Source organism: Heptranchias perlo, chromosome 41 (genome assembly GCF_035084215.1).
Source record: "Heptranchias perlo isolate sHepPer1 chromosome 41, sHepPer1.hap1, whole genome shotgun sequence".
Taxonomy (NCBI): domain Eukaryota; kingdom Metazoa; phylum Chordata; class Chondrichthyes; order Hexanchiformes; family Hexanchidae; genus Heptranchias; species Heptranchias perlo.
In genome coordinates this window covers 11,957,462-11,982,929 of record NC_090365.1, presented here as the reverse complement: position 1 = coordinate 11,982,929, position 25,468 = coordinate 11,957,462, and the positions used below count along the sequence as shown (strand labels likewise).

At 45.4% G+C, this 25,468-nt stretch overlaps 1 protein-coding gene across 8 annotated transcripts in view; it reads right to left on the bottom strand.

Moving 5' to 3' along the window:
* The window catches only part of LOC137306054 (ryanodine receptor 1-like), a 332,570-nt gene that overhangs the window by 231,690 nt on the left and 75,412 nt on the right, over positions 1–25,468 (bottom strand). For all 8 annotated transcript variants that reach the window (XM_067975094.1, XM_067975097.1, XM_067975096.1 and 5 more), the window contains exons 24-29: positions 20,724–20,818; positions 19,573–19,708; positions 13,546–13,732; positions 12,251–12,359; positions 3,696–3,816; positions 1,087–1,256 (exon numbers count right to left, since the gene is read on the bottom strand). In XM_067975094.1, coding sequence (XP_067831195.1) covers positions 1,087–1,256; positions 3,696–3,816; positions 12,251–12,359; positions 13,546–13,732; positions 19,573–19,708; positions 20,724–20,818 — 818 coding nt within the window. The remainder of the gene's footprint in view (positions 1–1,086; positions 1,257–3,695; positions 3,817–12,250; positions 12,360–13,545; positions 13,733–19,572; positions 19,709–20,723; positions 20,819–25,468) is intronic.

Genomic DNA, 25,468 nt, shown 5'->3' with positions numbered 1-25,468 from the left:
CACTTCCTACCCCCCAACAGCCAATCTTCTGGAAGAGGCAAAAAAACAGAAGAAAACCTAGGGCAAAAGAGGTAAACAAAAAATCTGGAAAATTCCTCTCAGACGCCGCCCCCCTGCCCCAGACAATCGAAACCAGTCCAGGAGAACACAATGACAATGCTTGTGTTAACTACTTACCTGCTATACAATCTTTGCCCCAGTCAAGAACCGATCCAACTCCTTTTTGAAGGTGTGCAGTGAGTCAGCACACATCGCACAAGCCAGTATTGCATTCCAGAGGCTCAATACTCTCCGGGAAAAGAAGAATCGCCTAACATTTAGCCTATTCCTACTCTTGCGTAGTTTAAATGCGTGACCCCTGGTCTTCCCCAATCTGTTAAACTGAAATAATCTATAAAATAGGCACACTATCTAGCCCTTTCATTATTTTATATACCTCCATCAAGTTGCCTGTGAGTCTATTCTGCTCTAAAGTAAATAGACCCAGCTCTTTAAGCCTATCTGAGTAACTAAGGTTACAGTATGAAGTATTATTCAGAGACATCTCTGGGAAACATCAAAAGGAGATGCTCATTCAGTTCTGCACAGCATTCTTCCTGTTCACTGACATGAAATGATACTGACTGTTGCCAGTGACAGATTTATTAAGATCATTCTACCTTCCCAACTAATTGAGGGCCACATGGACACAGGAAGGCAAAATATGCATATTAAAAGGCACATTTTAAAATGTTAGAGCCAAGTGTGATTGCAATTACATTGCCTCAGAAATCACCACAGTTCAAGAATCCAATAATCTGCTGGTTATACAGTTCTATGAAATATTCTGAGGTGTCTGTACTGTCAGGCTGTCTGACTTTCACCCAGCCATCCACTATCACATTTATCTACAAGAAACCTTTCATATAGATTTGTTCTAGTGTCTTGTAATTCCTGATACACTGTTGTATCAATTTGAAAATAAACTTGCACACTGCACATGGTAGCTACAATGACAAAATATTTGATTGAAACTGCAGATTGCACTTGAGCACAATTTTGTGAGCAAATTTTCCGAAAATGAGCATTTAAAATCACATTACTTACAGTATCCAAGGAGGCAGCCGCTCTCATATCAGGTAAGAAGCCAACCTCCAGTACATGAAGGAGAAAATCCTGATTTTCTATCCCATAGACACGATCCAGGAACAGCACCATGGGAGCCTTATGGTCAGGAACAAAGCTGGCTGACATTTTAGGTTGAACAATGTTCCCATCTGGAAATCAGAAAATGAAGCAAGTAGTCAAAACCAGGGGTTCAGACTGTGACAGACATGGAAATTCATCCTCAGTCATACCATAAAATATTTTTGCATTATATCTTTTTCATATGAAATTGTAGCTAAGCCCATGTACTGAGACCATAAAGTAAAATTGTGTTGCTGCATTCTGAAAGTAACTCTTTTATCTTGGTTAAGCAATATATACTATCAAGTTAAATTAGTTTCACGGTAAGGAGACCGAACTGAGATTATGTTATTGCCTATCATCAAAACCTAATCAGGTTAAGATTGTCTGGCTAGAACTTCAGGTTTGTAAAAAGCTAAAGTACGCGAGTTTGTCACTGTAAGGGAAAGGAGCTTGTTTTCCACGATTGCCACAACCACTAAGGAGGGTATCATGCCAACAAGATTTACTTCAGGCCTGGCCTAGTAGACATCTCTCCAGACAGTGAGAGGGCTGCAATTCACAGCCTCATCCATCCAGGTGATAGAAATAATTATAATTACTGGCCTGTTGACAAAGAACAAGGGGCTTCTGCATAGGAACAAGCCGAGTGTGAAAGCTCTCCTTCGATTTGGATAACTGACAGATTTGTGCTCAGAGATTTTTCAGGCTAGAATATAATTTGTGGGCTGTTGTCCATTTTTTCAGTTCACGGTTCCACCATTTATATCCACGTCATGGCAGAGAGATAGAACTCTGTAGCAGCAGAACATGTAAGAATTCAGGTTTAGTTGAAAAGATTTCAAAAAGGATTCTTAGGGTTTTGAAGCACTTCATTAGTTTCCATCAGGGTAAAACAAACAGGGTTATAAATTGGGCCGCGCAGCGTCCGTTTTTTACGCGCTACACGGCATCCTAAGAACCCAAAATGGTGTCTGGAATGCACACGCAGCGTGGCAGGCGCCGGATGCCATCTTGGTAAAGGCGTTTGCGCATGTGCAGATAAGGAATATCGGCAGCATGTAAAGTAAGGAGAATATGCGTTAGATCAGTGTGCAACTGATTTAAAGGGACAGATACGATTTTGGAATTCAATGCTCCAGCTAACGCACTGTCCTAACCACGCACAGCTGAACAGGTTGTAGACAGCCTGGAGGACCCCTCCCCCGCCCCCCCCACCAGCGCTATTTAAAGGGACCGTGCAGGATTTACAAGTGAGTTGCTGGATTATTGCTTCTGGCTGCTGATACATTTGTACCTGTTTTTGGAGGTCTCCTATAATTGAATACTAGGACTAGGGGACATTGCCTAAAAATTAGAGCCAGGACTTGCATGAGTGAAGTTAGGAAACACTTCTACACGCAAAGGGTGATAGAAGTTTGGAATGCTCTTCTGCAAACGGCAGTTGATGCTAGCTCAACTGTTAATTTTAAATCTGAGATTGGAAGATTTCTGTTAACCAAAGGTATTAAGGGATATGGGGCTAAGGCGGGTATATGGAGTTAGATCACAGATCAACCATGATCTCACTGAAAGGCAGAACAGGCTCGAGGGGCTAAATGGTCTATTCCTGTTCCTATTATAAAGTTTCAATTGGGAGTGGGCTGGCTAGCTGACAGGCAATAGCAAGGGCATTGACAGAGTGGCAGGGGTGAGACAGGAATGCTGTCATCCTGAGAGAGGACAGGAGGTTCATGTTCCATGGAGCCACTGCCACTTGGTGCCTCCTGTTATGTGTCACCTTCTCCTGCAAGAAAGCGGGAAGTGTGTCGGTGAATGTCCTGCAGGATGTTTGGGTGATGTGCCAGTCATGGTAGAATAGCTGCCAGTGTGTGTGACCTGTGAGTTGTGGATGTACGACTTGCAACAGTAGTAATGTGTGAAGGTGAGAGGAAACATCTGACTGGAAGAGCTGAGTACTGATTAAAAGAGTTTGTTGGTAATTGGGTGATGGGGGTGTAGTATGTGGAGCAGTGGATGCAGCTAGTGGTGCAGTTGGTAGGAGATGCCACTTGATAGTTGATCTCACTCACCTTGACTACTTGTGTCAAAGCAATGAACTTCTTCATGTACTGTGGTGCTATGTGCCTGGCATTGACTTCGTCCCCCAACTGCCTCGAGCATATATCTGGAGGGCCTCTTTCCCACCCCCCCCACCGCGGATATAGGATGCCCCTCCTTCTGTCCACCTCTTGCATCAAGGCCTCTAGTGCATCATCAGAGAACCTTGGTGCTCGCTCTATCGCAAGCCTGGTACAAACTCAGATATGCACACTGGTGAGGTCTGGTGATCAGATTGGAGGATGAAGGATTTAGTAGAGCGCAACCTTTATTCAATGTCTTAACATGACTCAACAGTTTGTAAACATAGGGACGGGGCCTGCATCTCTGATCTCCGTGCCGAACCGCATCTTATATTTTGCAAGTAAGAGGTGCAGGGTGCCTTTAAGAGGCTCCTAATAGTACCAACATTGTCAGTTTAACTTTACCTTTTCCAAAAGCAGGTATCTGCACCGGCAGGGTTATAACACCAACCAAGTCTTCAATGGGAACCAGGGAACGCAGGATTGCTCGGATTCTCAGTGCTTCACCTTTTCCAGCTTGGATCAGCTGTTGCAGAAAGAAGAAAAAAATAAGCGACAGAACTAAGTTATTTTATAAGCTGGTTTTCAGTATAAGGCAAACACTGCACAGGAAACCAGTGTGTAGCAATATGTATTAAATCAGCTCCAAAAGTATTATTTGTTCAAACTAAGAGTCATTTTTTACTCATTCTGTGAAAAATCCTTATTTACAACTCATTAACATGATGGAACAGGCGGTTTTTCTAATGAGCAATATTTGATACAATTTTGTTAGCTGGAACAAAAAATTATGCACCTGTAACCCTTTAATATTTCTCAAGGAGCCAACAAGTGACTTAACTAATATGAATATTAAAGTTTGCTCTTCCAGCTATGATTTTCCTTATAATTTAGTGAGATAGTCCAATTGCAAGATTTACCAACTGAGCCCCGACTGTCTCAATGTTCTGCTTAAAGGAGAAATGGCAGGTCATTTTTGGAGTAAGACTAAGGCCCCCAACAAGATATAAATGCAAAATGTGTGAATATACACAATTTTAAAAAGTGCACAAAGGCAATATTACTCTGAGGTGATAGCAGAGGATATATATGGATTTGAGAAATGTCATAGTTGTTAAAAATACATACACAAAAAATTCAAGTAGTGACAATACATTACCCTAATGGCTAAATGTGGTTATGTACTCAATGATCTTCTTCTTCTATAAATATGTCAAGAGAAAAAGATTAGTGAAGACAAATGTAGGTCCTTTACAGTCAGAAATGGGGGAAATTATAATGGGGAATGAAGAAATGGCAGAACAATTACACATACTTTGGTTCTGTCTTCACAAATGAGGACACAAATAACTTCCCGGAAATGTTAGGGAACCAAGGGTCTAGTGAGAGGGAGGAACTGAAGGAAATCAGTATTAGTTTAAAAAAAAGTGCTAGGGAAATTAATGGGGCTAAAGGCTGACAAATCCCCAGGGCCTGATAATCTACATCCCAGAGTACTAAAGGAAGTGGCCCTAGAAATAGTGGATGCCTTGGTGGTCATCTTCCAAAATTCTATAGACTCTGGAACAGTTCCTACAGATTGGAGGGTGGCAAATGTAACCCCACTATTTAAAAAAGGAGGGAATTACAGACCAGTTAGCCTAACATCAGTAGTGGGGAAAATGCTGGAGTCGATTATAAAGGATTTGATAACAGAACACTTGGAAGACATTAACAGGATTGGACAAAGTAAACATGGGTTTATGAAAGGGAAATCATGCTTAACAAATCTACTGGAGTTTTTTGAGGAGGTAACTAGTAGAATAGATAGGAGAGAACCAGTGGATGTGGTGTACTTGGATTTTCAGAAGGCTTTTGATAAGGTCCCACACAAGAGGTTAGTGTGCAAAATTAAAGCACATGGGATTGGGGGGGAATATACTGGCATGGATTGAGAATTGGTTGACAGACAGGAAACAGAGAGTAGGAATAAACGGGTCTTTTTCCAGGTGGCAGGCAGTGACTAGTGGGGTACTGCAGGGATCAGTGATTGGGCCCCAGTTATTCACAATATATATCAATGATTTGGATGAGGGAACTGAATGTAACATTTCCAAGTTTGCAGACGACACAAAGCTGGGGTGGAATGTGAGCCGTGAGGAGGATGCAAAGAGGCTCCAATGTGATTTAGACAAGTTGGGTGAGTGGGCAAGAACATGGCAGATGCAGTATAATGTGGATAAATGTGAGGTTATCCAATTTGGTTGTAAACACAGAATGACAGATTATTATCTGAATGGTGATAGATTGGGAAAAGGGGAGGTGCAACGAGACCTGGGTGTCCTTGTACACCAGTCGCTGAAAGCGAGCATTCAGGTGCAGCAAGCAGTTAGGAAGGCGAATGGTATGTTGGCCTTCATTGCTAGAGGATTTGAGTACAGGAACAGGCATGTCTTACTGCAGTTGTACTTGGTAAGCCCACATCTGGAGTATTGTGTGCAGTTTTGGTCTCCTTATCTGAGGAAGGATGTCCTTGCCATGGAGGGAGTGCAACAAAGGTTTACCAGACTGATTCCTGGGATGGCAGGACTGACGTATGAAGAGAGATTGGGTCGACTAGGCCTATATTCACTAGTAGCCATGATGTGGAGATGCCGGTGATGGACTGGGATGGACAAATGTAAGGAGTCGCACAACACCAGGTTATAGTCCAACAGCTTTATTTGAAATCACAAGCTTTCGGAGCTTTGCTCCTTCGTCAGGTGACTCACCTGACGAAGGAGCAAAGCTCCGAAAGCTTGTGATTTCAATTAAAGCTGTTGGACTATAACCTGGTGTTGTGCGACTCCGTACATATATTCACTAGAGTTTAGAAGAATGAGAGGTGATCTCATCAAAACATAAAATTCTAACAGGATAGACAGACTAGATGCAGAGAGGATGTTCCTGATGGATGGAGAATCCATAACCAGGGGTCACAGTCTCAGGATATGGAGTATGCCATTTAGAACCAAGATGTGGAGAAATTTCTTCACTCAGAAGATGGTGAACCTGTGGAATTCTCTACAACAGAAGGCAGTGGAAGCCAAGTCATTAAATATATTCAAGGAGATAGATATATTTCATAATGCAAAAGGGATTGAGGGATATGGGGAAAAAGCAGGAACAGGGTACTGAGTTAGACGATCAGCCATGATCATTTTGAATGGCGGAGCAGGCCCGAAGGGCCGAATGGCCTACTCTTGCTGCTATTTTCTATGATTCTATGACCTGCTCTACTCTTCACACAGCAAGGTGCAACAAATGGTCTTCAAGGTGCACCAAGGAATAACAGTAATGAGAGACCATCATCCAAACTTGCATTCGACACCAGCACAGATACATTCTATGAAAATTAGATGGTAATGTGGATAAGAAATGATATGGCATTGGTAATGAAAGGGCTCAGGAATGAGGGTAATAACAGCCTAGAAGGTATTGAGCAGAGGTCCAGCACACTGACTGCCTCTCCTGAGTTGTCTGGGGATAAAGACCTTATTTGTCCCATTTCCTAGTGGAGATTGCTAAAACACACGGGCCTAGAATTTCTATTCAAGTGGTGCCAACTCTCCAGCATAATTTGAATAGATTGGGACATAAAATGCAACAGGAACCAATATAGAATAATTCCAGAGCTCACTGAAGGATCAGGCAATGAGACCCTCAAGCATCTGTCTTGTGGCCTAGACTAGTTGGTTTCCTGCTGGTAGTTGCTGAGCTCCTCATCAATGTCTATGCCAATATTGTGTAGCATGAGGCATATGACCATGTTGATCTTCTCTGGACTTATTTTAAAGTTTTCTCTACCCTTGTTTCCTGCCCCACACTTCTCGATCAATCCAAGCCTTATTTTACCTCCCCTGTTATCTGCTAAGTGGAGACCTATGTGCTTGTCAGGTTTATCCTCTGCTAGAGTACAGGGATTGTGTAGCGGAGCTAACAAACATGGCCCTGACTTCCAAAGAAGCTTCCTTCGCCTCAGAAGAAGAACATTATGGGGTAGATTTTCGTCTTGCCACCTGGGTATAAAACTGGTGTTGGGGATCAGTTAATAGAAAAGGCACAATTTTCATTTCCATTGCACAATGGAATCCTCAAAGGGAAATCCAATATTTCACTCTGTAGAGCTCTCTATAAATTCTCAGCAAGCCTCACAAAGTACTTTTAAATGCTCAGAAACAAAGTAGGGGGAAGTGACTCCCAGCACTGTTGCACAATTGCATTCCTGTACGACCTTTCAGCTTCCTGATCTCGTCTCACCTCTGGGCCATCTAGGCCTAACAGCAGTGATTTTCAGGGGTGGTAAGTGAGCAGAAGCAAAGGGAAATCTCAGGGGACACTTTGTCATGCCTACTGCTTCATTTGAATACAGCAAAGAGTGCTACCAGGGTAAGGGTCAAAGCAGAGGGCATCTCCACCCCATTTTAATTGCCGGAGCACCTGAAGACCACCCAAAAATAGGCAGTTTTAAAAATGGAAAATCCAGGTCTTCATTACTAGCTTCAGGATAATCTCCAAACTTCCCTCAAAGTCATTTACTTGTAATTGACCTGCGACTGAACTGAGTCTTTGGGCCCGATTTTACCAGGGGTGCGGGTTCTCGGCGGGTGGTCATTCGGGCGCGTGAAAAATGCGCCGTCCGAAATGAGTGCGTTGCGCGCGCGATCGCGGGATAATTGAGGCAATTAGCCGGCAGTTACGGATTCTCCGCTTCTCAGCTGCGCGCCGGCGGGCTGCGCATGCGCAGTAACGTCTGAGCGATGGTGGAGCTCCATTTAAAGGGGCAGTCCACCAAAGCCCCTCCAGCCACAACCAAGAGTCCAGGCAACATGGAGGAAGGCAGGGGTAAGGCTGCTCCCCGATTTACGGACCACGCCCTCCAGGTGCTGCTGGACGGGGTCCGGATGAGGAGGGAGACGCTGTTCCCGAGTGATGGAAGGAGGTGCCCTGGCTCTGCCACCAAGAAGGCATGGGAGGAGGTGGCGTCGGAGGTCACCAGCAGGGGCAACACCACCCGAACTTGGATGCAGTGTCGGAAGAGATTCAATGACCTCACCAGGTCTGGGAAAGTGAGTACACTAACGCACTCTGCCTCACTCCGTCTTCCACATCACCTCAAACACCTCACAACCCCATCTCCACTGACAGCACTGCGCTCCCGCACCAATCCTCACAGCTACCCAACTATCATCCTCACAGTGCCTGCACGTACCCACCGTCCCTGTCCCCACTCGACCACTACCACACACTCCAATGTCCATACAATGGGATGGCCATGTGGCACACGCATCCTCCCATCCATCTGCCACACGCTCAACCCACGCACACCAATGCTTGAAGCGTCTCACAATGCAATCATCATTCAATAACGTTTTTGTGTTTTGCCCTCACAGGAGAAGAGTTGCAAGAACGCCCGGGAAAGGGCCCGCACCGGAGGGGGCCCGCCACACGAGGTGGCTCTGACAGACGCCAAGGTGGAGGCGTTGGAGATCAGCCACACGCTACATTGCCTGTCCGTGGCGGATGGCGAGGCTGGGTCTGGCGAAACGGCCGGTAAGGGAAAGCTGACACTCAGCACTCATGATCGCGAATGATCTTAGCATCACATGGCATATGCCGCACCGCCACATTTGGTCACATGCCTGATCTTGCCCTCTGTTCTCTTGCAGGGCCGTCTGCGAGCGCCGTATCCGTTGAGGGAGATTCCTCAGAGGACATGCCGGTCTCTGAGGGTGCATCGTCACACATGAGCCAAGCATGCACCAGCGCAGATACACACACCTTGGTGGGTCCCCCCGCTCAGTTAGTTGGGATTGCACATGGTGAGTCACCGCGCACACGTGAACATGAGCAGACCCTGGTGGCAGGGTCAGCCGCGGAGGGTCCGCGTCGGTGGGAGCACTCTTCTCAGCCGGACCCAGATGCTGAACCCAGGGGGCCACCAGTCAAAAGGAGAGTCGTCGAGGGGCACCAGCACATTGCCGAGGTACTGGGAGAGGTGCCACGCGCACTCTCCACAATCGCTCGGAGGATGGAGGAGTCCAACTCCTGCATGAGGGGAATGGTGGCACAGGTGCAGGAGGGTATCGCCGAGATAGTGTCGCAGGGACGTGAAGGCATCTCTGAGATAGTGTCGCGGGTAGGTGCGGGAATGTCTGCGGTGGAGGACAGGCTAGCCTCCCTCGAGCGTCACGCACAGCTCAACAATGAGTCCATCCAGGCCCTCACAACGGCTGTTCGGATTCAGGGTGAGCAACATTCTGCCGCCATAAACAGGTTGACAGATACATTGGAGGTGGCCTTGCAAGGTCTCACACACGTCATCCTAACTGCCGTCCAGCAGAGTGGAAGGGGTGATGTGGGCCTAGGCCATGAGAGGGAAGATGGTGAACGGGGACATGGAAGTGTGGACGCTACTCAAGGTGCCCCCACGTCTCACCCGTTGCCCCCCTCAACCAGTGCCCGCAATAGTCCCTCCTCTCCAGGTGGCCGAGTCTGCCCCTGCACAGGTGCAGGAGGAGCAGTCTGTGGAGGTGCCCTCACGGGCACCGAAACCCAGGGGGCATCGGCCCAAAGCATCTACCCGGTCAGGGCACGAACAGGAGCAACCTGCCACCACCTCTGCTGGAGCCACAGGGGTAGCATCATGTAGGGGTTCCAGAAAAAAAAAAAACAAGGTTCTGTGAACACACAGGGATTGCACCAGGGTGTTTGACTATTTGTTATCTTTTTATTTCTAGTCCTTGATTGGCACCACACAATAAAGTTAATTTTTCTCACCAATGCTGCCACCTCTTGTCCATTATTCTGCGGCTTGTGCAATAGGTCCCTTCCGTGCGCCTCATCATGACGACGAACACCCGGTCCCACCCATTGGGCATAATACAGTGGGTGCAGGTGTACAGGCACCACTCTTCTGTGGAGGGAGCCTGTATGGACCCTCGTCTGTGCACGTTATAATATGTGAACGCCTCACACAGTGTGATGTTAGGAGAACCGTTGGCATATGAGTGCCTCCCTGGCCTGACGAGCACGCAGGTGAGCCGGTGTTCGGCCCATGGGTCGTTCCTCCTCCTCTCGCTCGTACTCCTCCTCTTCCTCCTCCTCCTCCTCCTCCTCCTCCTCGTCCTCAATGTGGGTGGCGGGTGTGCATGGGGCCTCCTCCAGCGGCACCCCTCTCTGTTGTGCCATGTTGTGCAGGGCACAGCAGACAACTATAATTCGTCCCACTCTGAGTGGCGTGTATTGGAGCGCTCCCCCGGAACGATCAAGGCACCTGAAGCGCATCTTGAGCAGCCCTATAGCCTGCTCAATTGTAGACCTGGTAGCAATGTGGCTGTCATTATATCGACGCTGCGGCTCGGTAATGGGGTTCCTCAGAGGTGTCATAAGCTACGTGTGCAGGGGATATCCCTTGTCGCCGAGGAGCCAGCCGTTGCCGGTGTTAGGTGCGTGGAATAGGGGCGGGACAGTGGACTCCCTGAGGATGAAGGCATCGTGGCAGCTGCCAGGGTATCTGGCGCACACGTGTAGGAATCTCTGGTGGTGGTCACAAATGAGCTGGGCGTTCATGCAGTGATACTCCTTCCTGTTGATGAACAGCCCTGGCTCATGTGGAGGTGCCCGTATTGCTATATGGGTGCAATCGATTACACCCTGCACCCGTGGGAAGCCAGCCACATCATGGAATCCAACCGCCCTCTCCGTCTGGCTGCGCTCATCCATGGCGAAGTTGATGTAGTTCGAGGCCCTGTGGAACAACCCATCGGTGACCTGCCTTATGCACTTGTGTGCAGACGACTGAGAGACCCCGGTGATGTCCCCCGTGGCACCCTGGAAGGATCCGGAGGCGAAGAAGTTGAGGGCAGTGGTGACTTTGACGGCGACGGGTAAGAAGATGCTGCTTGGTCCATCCGGGAGCAACTCGTCATTAAGGAGGCTGCAGATGTCGGCGACTACCTGGCAAGTGACTCTGAGCCTACGTATGCACTGCTGCTCAGAGAGGTCCATGAAGCTGAGCCTCGGTCTGTAGACCCTTTGCGGAGGGTAGTGCCTCCTGCGACGCATCTCTCTCTGCGGTTGCCCTCCATCCTGCTGTGCAGGTGGATGTGCCACAGCACCGTGTTGTGGGAATCCACGTCTCTGAGGCGGACGGCGTGGACTGCGAGGCTGCTGAGGCTGGTCATGCTGTTCGTCCTCCGAGGATGTCAACGCAGCACCCATCTGGCAGGTGTAGGTCTGAGGGGTTGTGCACGGTAGAAAAGTGTGTCCTCGCACAGGGGTTGCGGTTCCACGCCGGTGAATCTTCTTGCTTGGAGGAGGGTGGTGGAGGGCAAGCATTGCCCAATGTTACGGAGTGTCCTCCTGCGTTGGTGAAGGCTCTCCCCCCCCCACCTGTGGAATGCACCTTGGCAGCTGCCACAGGCTGCTGGCTGCAACACGTCCGTTGGGAGTGAGAGTGTTTCCCCCAGTATGGGAAACAGTCTCAGTTCAACGTAAAATCCTACACTTGGTAAAAAAACAGCTCAATCAGGTCAGTTAATGACCTGAAATAGCTACATAAATACTCTCAAGTGGAATCCCGCTAGCTTTAAGTGCCTGCGGGATTCCCACCTGCGGGGTCTGCGCGCGCACGCTGGCGCGTCGGCGTGGAACCCGGAAGTGGGCGGGATCCGGTCGGGGTCGTCCTTTTGCCGATTTTCGCGGCCCCCCCGCCGAGAACGCACCCGAGAGCGGGTGCTAAAATCGGGCCCTTTGTTTCTGTTTTTTAAAAAAACTTTAGACACTTTGAAATGTGATGTTTGAAGTATGGTAGTTGCTTGCAAAACTTTTATAAAAACAGATTTGGAATATTAAACTGGGATAACTATCACAACATGGTCAGGGGTGTGGTACAAGTCTGGGACCATCAGTTGGTTCATCAATATTAGGCAATCACTTACATGCATCTCTGGAGCACATCGGCCCAACAGGTCGATCAGTGTCGAGTAGAAAGACATGATGGCATTACCCAGATGGACACGATTTTCTTCATGGACCTCTTCACTAAAACTACAAGGGATTAAAAAAAAAGGAAGTTATGGTTCACAATACAATAGGATTTACTGCATTACGAAACTGATTTTACAGCCACATTGGTCCCCACGACTGTTAGGATAGAAAACATTATTGGCACCTTTTACTGGGCTGTTTTACCCTTAGACTGACAATTTATGTGGGATAAATTGTGTTTTATGATGTCAGCAGGCAATAGCTTCTATGTTATTGACCGATGACATCGACTAGCAGGGTGCGGTGTAAACAATGGGGATGAAATTGGACTTGGGCACTAGGGAAAAACGGCTAACAATGAATCGATTTGCTATCGCCCTTTTTGCCTTATCACCTTAGACCAATTTCAGTCCCAATGTTCCTAAACACTGCAGCTCATAAGCCAATCATGTCTACAATCAATTCCAATCACAAACTGTATAAATACATAAACATGCATAAAAGGATTCATTCTGATTTTAGTTCTGTCTCCACAAATTCTTCATTTTTTCTATGATCAAGTATGTGACTTATTGAGGGTGATTTACATCTCCCAGGAGAAAAAGGCAGGAGGTCGGCAAGTCGAGTGTAACAGTCGCCCAGAGGAGTCAACGAGGGACACGTCCCAGTTTCCCGGTCACCCCTCATTTTCGTGGTCGAAGCGATCTACCAATGCAAAGAAAGCTTCAAAGAGGCAGCTTGCCAATTAGCAAGAAGGAAAGCATCCCCGAGGATGGCGGACAGGCCCGCAGCTGCAGGCCTCTCAGGCCTGCAAATGGGTTCCTGTTACCATCCCCCATTTCCTGGAGCAAAATTTGAATGAAGCTCACCCTTGACAGACTCAAGAGCACTTCAGCAGCTTTGTGCCTGTCCAGTGCCAGTTTAAAGTGGAGACAGAAAAACAAGTGCCACCGAACAAAAAAAAATATTGTCAATACTATGAGGAAAATATTCAATGCTTCACACCATTCATGCTTTTCATATACATACAATACGGCAAAAACAAATAAGGGTACAACTTTAGACTTGCTCATTGTGTACTAAAATTAAAGTAGTACAGAAATTAAAACAGTTTTTAAAACTCTTTCATTTGCAATACTTACAAAAATTAAAAAGCCTTGTTTGCAGATGAAATGTGAGACATGAAATATGAAACAGAAAAGAACATTTATATTTTGAACTGGTTGAAGTTAATGCATTTCCTTACAGTTCTCGTCTACGGTCTTTCTTGACCGTTGGTCCATCACGGGCAGGATCTTCAGAAATCTTGATGGCGTCCTCAATGGCCCCTAGTAAACCACTGCCACCTTCACCCCGTAGGGCTGGCCCAAAGCACTCAGGGCGACGGATCAGCAAACGCACAACAACATTGGCATTTTCTTCAACACTTTCACCTGCAATCACAGGAAACACCCCACAGGTAGGAGGATGAGAAGCAGCAAACAAGAAAGTGTCAACATTCTTCCCACGTTCAGGGATGCAAAAATTTTTCATACAAAGTGATCAAAAACATAAGTTGTATGTAAATGCATTAAGAACATCTAGTGGTTGTATTCAACTACTGCACAGCTTTCCTTTTCAGTCATGAAATATTTTTCATTATTTGTGGTCCATATTTTCTTCGTGTGATGATACTTTAATTCATTTACTTAAAAAAATCTGTTTTGTATGAAGACATCTAATTGTGTAGTTGGCAGTAAACGAGTGAAAAATCTAGCGCTTTAAGTGGGTTAAAAAAGTTTCACAAGGCCTAGGTTCTAAGGCTTGTTTTTTGAGATCATAGGCTCGATTTTCGATGTCTGAGCGGGCGTGCTCATGGCAGGGGCGGCTCCAAAAATTGGGGATTCTCAGGGTGGGTCTGGAGCCCGGCTCCAACCTGCCCACTTCCGGGTTCCCCAATGACGCGCTTAGATGCGCACGCAGCCCCCGCATGCAGGACCCCCGACGGCAATTAAAGCCGGCGGGATCCCACTTAAATCAATTAATTTGATACTTCAGGTCGTTAGGAGACCTGATTTGGAGGATATTTTAGGAGGGGTGGGATTTTCAGGTTAACTGAGCATATTTCCCGTACTGGGGGAGACACTCCCAGTTGAAATGGAACGTGTTGCAGCCACCAGCCTGTGGCAGCTGCAAAGGTCCATTTGACAGGTGGGGGGGGGGGGGGGGGGGGAAGACTCTCACTCATTGCAGGAGGCCACTCTGTCACTTTGGACAATGTTTAGCCTGCATCACCCTTCTCCTAACACAAAAAAATCACCTCGGACCCCCTCAAACGTACATCTTCCGGATGGGGGCCGCCATAGCTGCAGTCATGACCTCCTCGGAGGACGAACAGCATCACCAGCCTCGCCATCCACCTCTGACACTTGGAGCTCCGCAACACAGTGCTATGACACATCCACTTGCACAGCAGGAGGAGGGCAGCCGCAGAGATGCGTCGCAGATGGCACTACCCTTGCCAAAGGGTCTACAGACCGAGGCTTAGCTTCCTGGACCTCTCTGAGCAGCAGTGCACACGGAGGCTCAGAGTCACTCGACATGTAGTCGTGGACATCTGCAGCCTCCTTGATGCCGAGCTGCTCCCGGTTGGCCCAAGCACCATCTTCTTACCTGTCGCTGTCAAAGTCACCACTGCCCTCAACAACTTCTCCTCCGCATCCTTCTAGGGTGCCACCTCTCAGTCATCTGCACAAAAGAGCCCTGCAAATACACCTACACTCACTCTGCAGTGACACAATGGGCGGCATCAGGTGTGGGTCTTCATGGTGATCCTTAGGAAAGGGTATTAGTGCACAAACCAGACAAGATTTGCAAAGGCGTGGCAGTAGCAGTGATAACAAATTTTTATGTTTTTTTGCAAAACAAACAAAAGTAAATCAAAAACATGACATTTTGTCTTACACCCTTGTACATCCCCTTTGTGCTCACAAAACCTTCGCCTAACGTTTATGGGAACCCCTACGTGGTGCTAGTCCTGTGGCTTCAGCAGAGGTAGTGGCAGGTTGCTCTTGTCCATGCTCTGACTGATGAAATGCTTTGCGCGGACGCCCTCTAGGTTTCGGTGCCCGTGAGGACCCCTCCAAAGATTGCTCCACCTGCACCTATGCAGGGGCAGACTCGAGCACCTGGAGAGGAGGCAGCACTGCTGATACTGGTTGAGAGGGGGGCAACGGGTGAGACGAGGAAACCCTTTGAGTGGCATCCCCACTTCCATGTCCTCTTTTGGCATCATCCCTCTCCTGGGCCTTCTGGCATCTCTTGTGCTATCAAGGCAAAACATCAGAGAGGCGTGACTGAGTGATGGTTGCATAGTGACCCGCTGCATGCATTGGTGTGGGTGGAGGTGACCATGAGGGAGATGCATTGGAGGGTGCGTGTGAGACATAGCCATGAGATTGCATGAGGATTGGGTTGCGTGGTAGTGTTCGAATGGGAACTGGGGCAGTGAGTAAGTGCAGGCAAGGTGAGGATGATGGTTGAGTGGATGTGAGAGCGTTGTGGTGGCAGTGCAGAAGGAGTTGTGTGGTGGTGGAGGCGATGTGGAAGATGGAGTGTGGGAGAATGCGTAAGTATACTCATTTTGGCTGACCTGGTTAGGTCATTAAAGCACTTCCTGCACTGGACCCAGGTTTGGGAGATGTTACCGCTGCTGGTGACCTCCTCTGCCACCTCGAGCCAGACCTTCCTGGTGGCAGAGGCAGGTCACTTCCTCCCGTTCGCTGGGAAAAACATTTCCCTCCTCCTCCTGACCCCATCGAACAGCACCTGGAGCAGCCTTGCCTCTGGGCTGCTCCATGCTGTCAATTTGGTTGTTTGCTGCAGGAGGAGCATTGGAGGACTGCCCCTTTAAATAGGGCTCCTCCGGCTGACAGCCTGTGATGTGGGTGCGCAGAGGGCCCGCTGCGCAGGTCTAGAACGGTACCCACGCTCCCAGTCGACCCCCTGCTGCCAACCCACCTCCCTCCTAGTATCGGGCCCCACATCAAAGAAATGTATTTTTTATTGAAAAGTGTCCAAAGGCGGTTTACCTACATTGGAAATTACACAATTTTAAAATTTACTCAATGTTTTTTTTAAATGAATAATTCACCTAATTGTAATGAGCATCTAAGACATACAGGCCAGGTGGATCCTAGGTTCAGTCTCTCATCTGTGCTGAGTTAACTGCTGTCAGCCAGGATAATGGTAGGGTTGCTGCAACTGATCCAAGCACCCCTAGGTTAGAGTGTCAGGTAGTGACTCCTGCTGCAAGTGTGTAAATGTAAACAGGATGAAACTTGGCTATGAGGCCCCCCATGTTGCTGCACCCTGCCAATAGCACTATCCAGTTTCATGCATTAAGATTGGCCACTTAGGTGAAATACGAGAAAGCAACTGATGCCCATGGACCTGGAAGGAAAAGCAGGAAAAAGTTTTTGATAGTAACATGATCAATATTTGTAAACAGCTTGGCATGGTTACAAAGTCTATGTTATAAGTGAGAAATGTTTCATAAACTATTTGTGGTCACATATTCTATAGCCTGTTTTCTTCATGTGTTGATGCTTCTGAAATATTTTAATTAATTTATTAATTGTGAAATCAGTGGTAACTGAATGGAATTTCTTGAGTTTTAATTGTGGTGGAAAATATCACATTTTTGGGTTCTGGACCTGGCTTGAGGAGGTCATAACAATAGGAACTGTGAGTGAAAATGTTGCTGAACTTTTGGAGTAAATTAAAGTCCTGCAGTTTGTGTTTTCTACTTCACTGAAAGCCTCCGATGGCAGAAACCTGCTACTACCCACAAGTACATTTTCTAGCTCAGTAGGTAATAGAAGGGTAGAAATTCCTTTCTCCACTACTTTAACAAAGGCAGTAACCTGTTCATTTTAAATGGGTTAATACATCCATTAAAATAGGTAGAGACGAACTTGAAATCAGCTGTTAATGCATTCATCCGATAACATTCCTACTCCAGTGTTTTGCAAATGATGTTCAAAATAAGGATATAATCACTATCCAGATTTCCAGGAATTCGTAGTATTGGGAAGCAGGTGTAGCCAACAAGCACCAGGTATGGTGGCAATGGTTACTTTGTAGCATGCAATTTTTCAGAAAGTCAGAATCATATTCATTACACAGCAGGTAAGAGCTTATTATTCTCACATATATAAGGCTAGAAATTCGGCCGTGTAGCGCCCGTTGTTTCGGCGCTACATGGCCTCCTGAAGTTCCGAAATGATGTCCGGGGTGCGCGTGCACACTTCTAGCGTTACATGTGCCGGACACCATTTTGGTGAAGGGCTTCGTGTACGCGCAGATAACGAACGCCAGCAGCATGTAAAGTAGGGAGAATACTTAACATTCAGCAATGCTGATTTAGACACCATTTTGGCACTTAACATTCCAGTCAACGCACTGACTTAACCACGAACACCTGAACATGTCTTAGATGGCCTGGAGGACTCCCCCTCCCCCCCCCCCCCCCCACAACCAGCGCTATTTAAAGGGACCATGTGGGATTTACAGGTTAGTTGCTGGATTATTGCTTCTGGCTGTGTTTGTACCTGTTTTTGGAGGTCTCCTATACTTGAATACTAAGGGGACATAGCCTAACATTTAGAGCCAGGACTTGCAGGAGTGAAGTTAGAAAAAGCTTCTACGTGCAAAGGGTGGAAGAAGTTTGGAATGCTCTTCCGCAAACAGTAGGTGATGCTAGCTCAATTGTTAATTTTAATTCTGAGATTGAAAGATTTTTGTTAACCAAGGGTATTAAGGTATATGGGGCTAAGGCGGGTATATGGAGTTAGGTCACAGATCAGCCATGATTTTATTGAATGGTGGAACAGGCTTGAGGGACTAAATGTCACTGCCACTCGCTGCCTCCTGTTATGTGCCACCTTCTCCTGCAAGAAAGCAGGACGTGTGTCGGTCAGTGTCCTGCAGGATGTTTGGGCGATGTGCCTATCATGGTTGAATAGCTGCCAATATGCGCGACCTTTGAGTTGTGGGTGTGCGGCTTGAAACAGTTGTAATGTGTGAGGGTGAGAGGAAGCGTCTGATTGGAAGAGTTGAGTACTGATTGAAAGAGTTTGTTGGTATGTGGGTGATGGGGGTATAGTGCGTGGAGCAGTGGATGCCGTTAGAGGTGCAGTTGGTAGGAGATGCCACTTGACAGTTGACCTCACTCACCTTGACCACTCGTGTCAAAGCATTGAATTTCTTCCTGCACTGCATCCATGTTTGTGGTGCTATGTGCCTGGCATCGACTTAGTCACCTATTGCCTCCCACTGCCTCTGGAGCATAAGTCTGGAGGGCCTCTTGCCCTTCTGCAGATATAGGATGCCCCTCCTGCTGCCCACCTCTTGCACCAAGGCCTCTAGTGCATCATCAAAGAACCTTGGTGCATGCTCTCTCTCAGGCCCGGTAAAAACTCAGATCGGCAGATTGGTGAGGTCTGGTATGCAGATTGGAGGATGTGGGATTTAGTAGTGCGCAATCTTTATTCAATGTTTTAACATAACTCAACAGTTTGTAAACATAGGGACAGGACCTGCATCTGTGTTTTGCGTGTGCGATGTCTGATCTCTGTTCAGACTCCGTGCAGACCCATATCTTATTTTTTTGCAAAGAGGTGCTGGCTTTAAGAGGTATGAGCAACTCACCTGAGATTTGGACCCTCCCTGCTGGTGAGAAGTGGAGAGAACGGAGAAAATGGAGAGACGAACGCAGCTAGGGCTCCACGCTAGGCATCAATCAAGTAAATGAAGTTGCAGCGCCAATCTAACATGCTGACTGCGACGGTACCTCCGTCGGGGTGCGCAATTAGCCCGCACCTGTATTTGGGTGTTAACCAATTTAACCACACCCCCCCACCCGGTGTTGTATTTATTGTATATGTCCGACTGTCAACTTCTGTACATCTATACTGTAAGATATGTAAACTGTATGATTACCATGCCAGAGGAAGGAATATTTGAATATTTGAGAGCAGAGCAAGCTGAAGCATCAATTAATCGTTTACATAGGATCTGTGATACAATCAGCAAGTTTGGCATATTCTCCACTGCACAGGGCATATGACTACTGTTGTATGTTTATAGGTCCCACAATATATCTATACCTGTGCCAACTTTGTCATATTTAGAGTGCAGCATTTAGTGTAGAATATTACTCTTGACTCCACACAGATAGTACAAAATACAATTATTCATCCTTTACTGATGCATGCTTAACTTATCTATTCACCATTAACAAATACAGCAAACCGCAGAAAGTCTAGATAACGCTCTCCTCCGACAGGATTCCACCCAATGTCTGGATATCCTTTTGCCAGAAGCATAGGGCAGCTCTGTAGTCCACACCCTGCCAGGTATGTAACCACCTAAAATCGGAAATAAATGGTAAAATTCAACAGAGAATGATTTATAAAATGACCATTTTAAAGCTACTTCAAAGGATTCATGAATGAAATATGCACAATATGCAATTCAAAGAATGCAAAAATCAGAATAAACTATCAACCTATTCATCGCATTGCAGATCATGTTTTAGGGCCCATTCCACTATTTTTCACATTACTTTTAACCAAACTCACATTTCTCAACTGTTTGCTGAATGAGGAACTGATCTATTTCCTTTAGGTGTTCCTTTCCTTAGATATGGTATATTTCATTCTTTGACTGTACTTCAACTTCTACATAGATCTGTCACTGCCTGATCCTCAGTTCTTTTTCTAATGCTATGCAACTTAGAGCTTTATTGCTTGAATATAAATAATTGGTAATTTTACAGCTTTACATTCCCGATAGGGAGACTGCCAGCCAGAAGCTCATATTGGAAATTCAAGGTACAATTCAAGATTTTCTGATCATTCCGATCATTGCTGAGTCAGAAAATTAAGCCTATAATTTCCTCATTGTATGAATTATTTCTCTCTAGCTGCCTCACTGCACAGTGAAACTATGAATACTTGATCATTTTGCTTAATGTTTAAAGTCAAGTGAATAGCCAGACATTTCAAAGAAACTTAGTTCTTTCTTGAAGAAAAGTTTCAAACTAATAAAATGGGAAACAAGAAACATGCACTGGGATATATTCTAATCTTTGGAGTCACACTGTTCCCATTGGCCCAGGAAATGTGCCAATGTCATGATGGCATTGATGTTATAATGTTTTAGGGAAGGGTCATTTATTAAAAAAAAAGATTCTTCCCCAGCTTTTCCTACCCCTTCAAATACTCAAAGCAAAATGGAATAAAATATTTAAAATAGATCATTCCCCAAACCCATGTGGAACACAACAGTGCACTCCCTTTCATTTCTTTCTGCAACTTAAGTATTGTTTAGGTTCAATAATTTCTGTTGGTTGCAAATACCTGAAAATATTAGTTTTATTACCTTTTCCAGATCTGGTTCCTGCAGTGCCAAGGCAAGTTCATTGTTGTCAATACATGAAGAAGCTGCAACATCTAGTGGAGTGGAACCTCGCATACCTGAGGGAGTCAACAAAGTAACACAATGAGCAACTTCATCAATGCAAGAGAAATTCCTCTAGACACAAGTAGCAACACAAACCCTTTAAAGGACTGCAGTAGCATTTTTGAATCAAAATGAAAACTGAATAATGTGATAGACCTATGTTTAGCATTCACAGAATGCAGTAACAAACAAGATCTTACAGTTCTGCAGCTTTTTATGATTGTACATGCTTATGACATAAGAAATGAAGAGAGAAAAAGGAGACTGTAAGAAGTAGTATTTTCTCACAGGTCTTTGTTGAATATTGTTTGCATGTATTCGAGATTGGGTCGAACCTTGTTGAGTAATGTGTCCTTGGTTGATCACGTTTTGAGTCATCCTGTCTCCATTCTCTATCTCATGTTTATAAGCATGATGGCATGGGAAGCGTTACTATCTTGTTGTGGAATGTGCAGAAGTCAGTAGATGATGTTTGACTTGCAGAGAGGTTGATTGGCATGCGGACACAGTGCGGGGCTTGGGGTGCAGCAGATTGATGTGTGATTGTGGGTAGATAAGTAAGAGCATAACAAGTACTGGTGAGAATATTTTCGGAGTGAAGACTAGACATGCTCAAGTGATTTCAAGGACCTTCGAGAAGTTCACCTCTGAACGTTGTCGGTGTAAACCTTTGCCAGGTTGTATCCCAACATCTTATAATTGTACTTATAACTTGTATATTGTATTTTAACATATTTTCTACTATTGTAACTTCAATAAAACTTCATATTTTGGAACAAAACATACAACAGGGCAATAATAGTAGGGAATTTCAACTACCCTGATATTAACGGGGATACATTCAGTGCAAAAGGTATACAGGGCACAGAATTCTTAAATTGCATTCAGGAGAACTTTTTTATCCAGGAGGTAGTAAGCCCAACAAGATGGGGGGGGGGGGGGCAGTTCTGGATTTAGTTTTAGGGAATGAAGCTGGGCAGGTGGAAGGAGTTCTTGGTGGTAGTGATCATAATTCAGTTACTAATTTTACTAAGCTGAGAAGTGATTTAGCAAAAGTGGACTGGAAACAGCTACTTGAAGGTAAATCAGTGTCAGAGCAGTGGTAGGCATTCAAGGGGTTCAGAGTAAACATATTCACACAAAGAAAAAGGGTAGGACTGCCAAATCTAGAGCCCCCTGGATGACAAGGGACATCTAGGGTAAGATACGGCAAAAAAGGGAAGCTTTTGTCAGACACTAAGAGCTCAATACTGCAGAAAGCCTAGAGGAGTATAGAAAGTGCAGGGGTGAAATTAAAAAGGAAATTCGGAAAACAAAGAGAGGACAGGAAAAAATACTGGCAAGTAAAATTAAGGAAAACCCAAAAATGTTTTATAAATACATAAAGAGCAAGAGGATAACTAAGGAAAGAGTAGGGCCTATTAGAGACCAAAAAGGTAACCTATGTGTGGCGGCGGAAGATGTGGGCATGGTTCTTAATGAATACTTTGCGTCAGTCTTCACAAAAGAGGGGGACGATGCAGAGATTGTCATTAAGGAGGAGGAGTGTGAAATATTGGGATAGTGAGAGAGGAAATACTAGTGAGATAATAATAGAGAGAGGAAATACTAAGGGTTTAGTATATTTGAAAGTAGATAAATCACCAGGCCCGGATTAAAAGTATCCCAGGCTGCTAAGAGAAGCAAGGGAGGAAATAGCGGAGGCTCTGACCATTATTTTCCAATCCTCCCTGGCTACAGGTGTGGTGCCAGAGGATTGGAGGACTGATAATGTTGTACCGTTGTTTAAAAAGGGAGAAAGAGATAGACCGAGTAATTATAGGCCAGTCAGTCTAACCTCGGTGATGGGCAAATTATTGGAATCGATTCTGAGGGACAGCATAAATCGTCATTTAGAAAGGCATGGGTTAATCAAGGATATTCAGCATGGATTTGTTAAGGGAAGGTCGTGTCTGACGAATTTGATTGAATTTTTTGAGCAGATAACAAGGATTTGATGTAGTGTACATGGATTTTAGCAAGGCTTTTGACAAGGTCCCACATGGAAGACTGGTCAAAAAAGTAAAAGCCCATGGAATCCAAGGGAAAGTAGCTGGAAGCAAAGGGTAATGGTTGACAGGTGTTTTTGTGACTGGAAGGCTGTTTCCAGTGGGGTCCCGCAAGGCTCAGTACTAGGTCCCTGGCTTTTTGTGATACATATTAATAATGATTTGAACTTGAATGTGGGGGGCTTGATCAAAAAGTTTGCAGATGATACTAAAATTGGCATTGTGGTTGATAGTGAGGAGAAAAGCTGTAGACTGCAGGAAGACGTCAATGGACTGGTCAGGTGGGCAGAAAAGTGGCAAATGGAATTCAATCCAGAGAAGTGTGAGGTAATGCATTTGGGGAGGGCAAACAAGGCAAGGGAGAACAGAATAAATGGGAGGATACTGAGAGGTGTAGAGCAACAAAGGGACCTTGGAGTGCATGTCCACAGATCCCTGAAGGTAGCAGGGCAGGTAGATAAGGTGGTTAAGACAGCACACGAGATACTTTTCTTTAATAGCCGAAGCATAGATATAAGAGCAGGGAGGTTATGCTAAAACTGTATAAAACATTGGTTAGGCCACAGCTTGAGTACTGCATACAGTTGCAGTCACCACATTACAGGAAAGATGTGATTACACTAGAGAAGGTACAGAGGAGACTTACGAGGATATTGCCAGGGCTGGAGAATTTTAGCTATGGGAAAAGATTGGATATGTTGGGGTTGTTCTCTTTAGAACAAAGGAGGCTGAGGGGAGATTTAATTGAGGTATATAAAATTATGACGGGACTAGATAGAGTGGATAGGGAGGACCTATTTCCTTTAGCAGAGGGGTCAGTGGCCAGGGGGCATAGATTTAAAGCAATTGGTAGAAGGATTAGAGGGGAGCTGAGGAGAATTTTTTTTTACCCAGAGGGTGGTAGCAGTCTGGTGGAACTCACTGCCTGAAAGGGTGGTAGAGGCAGAAACCCTCAACTCATTGAAAAAGTACTTGGATGTGCACTTGAAGTGCTGTAACCTACAGGGCTGTGGACCAAGTGCTGGAAAGTGGGATTAAGCTGGATAGCTCTTTTTCGGCCAGCATGGACACGATGTGCCAAATAGGTTCCTTCTGTGCTGTAACTTTCTAAGATTCTATGATAATCCTCACCTTTTTGATTAAAGACTGAACCGTAAACAAATTACTTAGAGACAGAAAGGAAAATAAAATTTGACATTTTTTAAAATCGCCCCAAAAAATTCAAAACCTGAAGGAATGAGACTCCACATTTGTAATAGTTAATTTTTGGTGCCAGAGGTTGATTGGCAGTAATTAACACTTATAACATAGTTAAAAGGGTACTTATGCTTGTAATGACAAGACTTAACTTTCTGTGGCGAGTTTAACGGGCAAGTACATCAAGTTCCTAAAGAACATGGGGAGGCTAAAGGACAGATGCTGTTTTCGCAAAGCTAACGACAGAGTGGCGCAAGTTGGACAGCAATTTTTGGATATTCACATTTTCTAAAAGAGGGGGTGAATGCGACTAACTGGATTGTTCTTACAAAGAGCTGGCATGGACTTGATGGGCCAAATGGCCTCCTTCCATGCCATAACCATACTACGATTCTAATCATGCATCTGCTCCTCGCCTGAAGTTGCTGTACCATTTACCCATAAATAACGGCGAGCGCCATTAGCCTTGCCATTATTTTGACAGCAAATCTAGCCCCTTGTATAATTGCAAATGGTTGAGATTTTGTATAATAAATCATAGAATAAATCTGTTACAAAATTATCTATTGCTCAAAATATTTCATCTAAGATCTGCAACCCAGCCACAATACATTAATATCTCCATGCCACAGCAACTTGAAAACATGTATTATGTATTATTTTTGACAATGCAAGAACAGCGCTCATCATAAGTTTGCAATAACAGCAAGAATTTTAAAGCTGTATTAATTCTAAAATCAGTAGATAGAGTATTGATCTGCAGCTAGCAGTGGTTGATTTATAGTGCCTGTCTACAAGTATCACTCTCCCAGCCAGAAGAGAAACCTGCAAATGCAGCACTCCCAGCCGACAATTTTCAAATGTACTGAGAACACGGGTGAGAGCAGCCACTTCTCAAATCTGTTTCTGCTTATAAAGTGCCTACAAGGTCCAATAGACCCCTGAACACTTTCTAAACCTGGCTTGACACTGCAATGGAACTATAGCACATGCAGTTCCAAGTCCAAACTGTATGAAATGGCCTCCCTGAGTGGATCTCATTCTCACAAAGCTTCCTTCAAAAGAAGTTAGATCGGGCTGAGCTCCGGAGTCATACTGTCACTTTTGCATTGCTGCAAAGCAAAACTTTCTTTTCAGTAATGCACACTTAGTTACTAAAATGAGCAGCAGCTGTTGCCATTATATACTGGGGATTTTAATTCTTCTAGTGTCTCATGAGTTTACCATGCCATGTCATAGACTGTTCATAATAAAGCAACTTTTGTAACATTTTCATTAGGGAACTCCAGTTGTCAGAAGTAATGGAATAAGCCATAATTAGGATCAAAAATGAACCAAAGTTATTAATTTGACCCTCCCTACATATAGGCACCACATATTGTAAAATTCAATTAACACTCCAAATGTTGAATTCCCTGA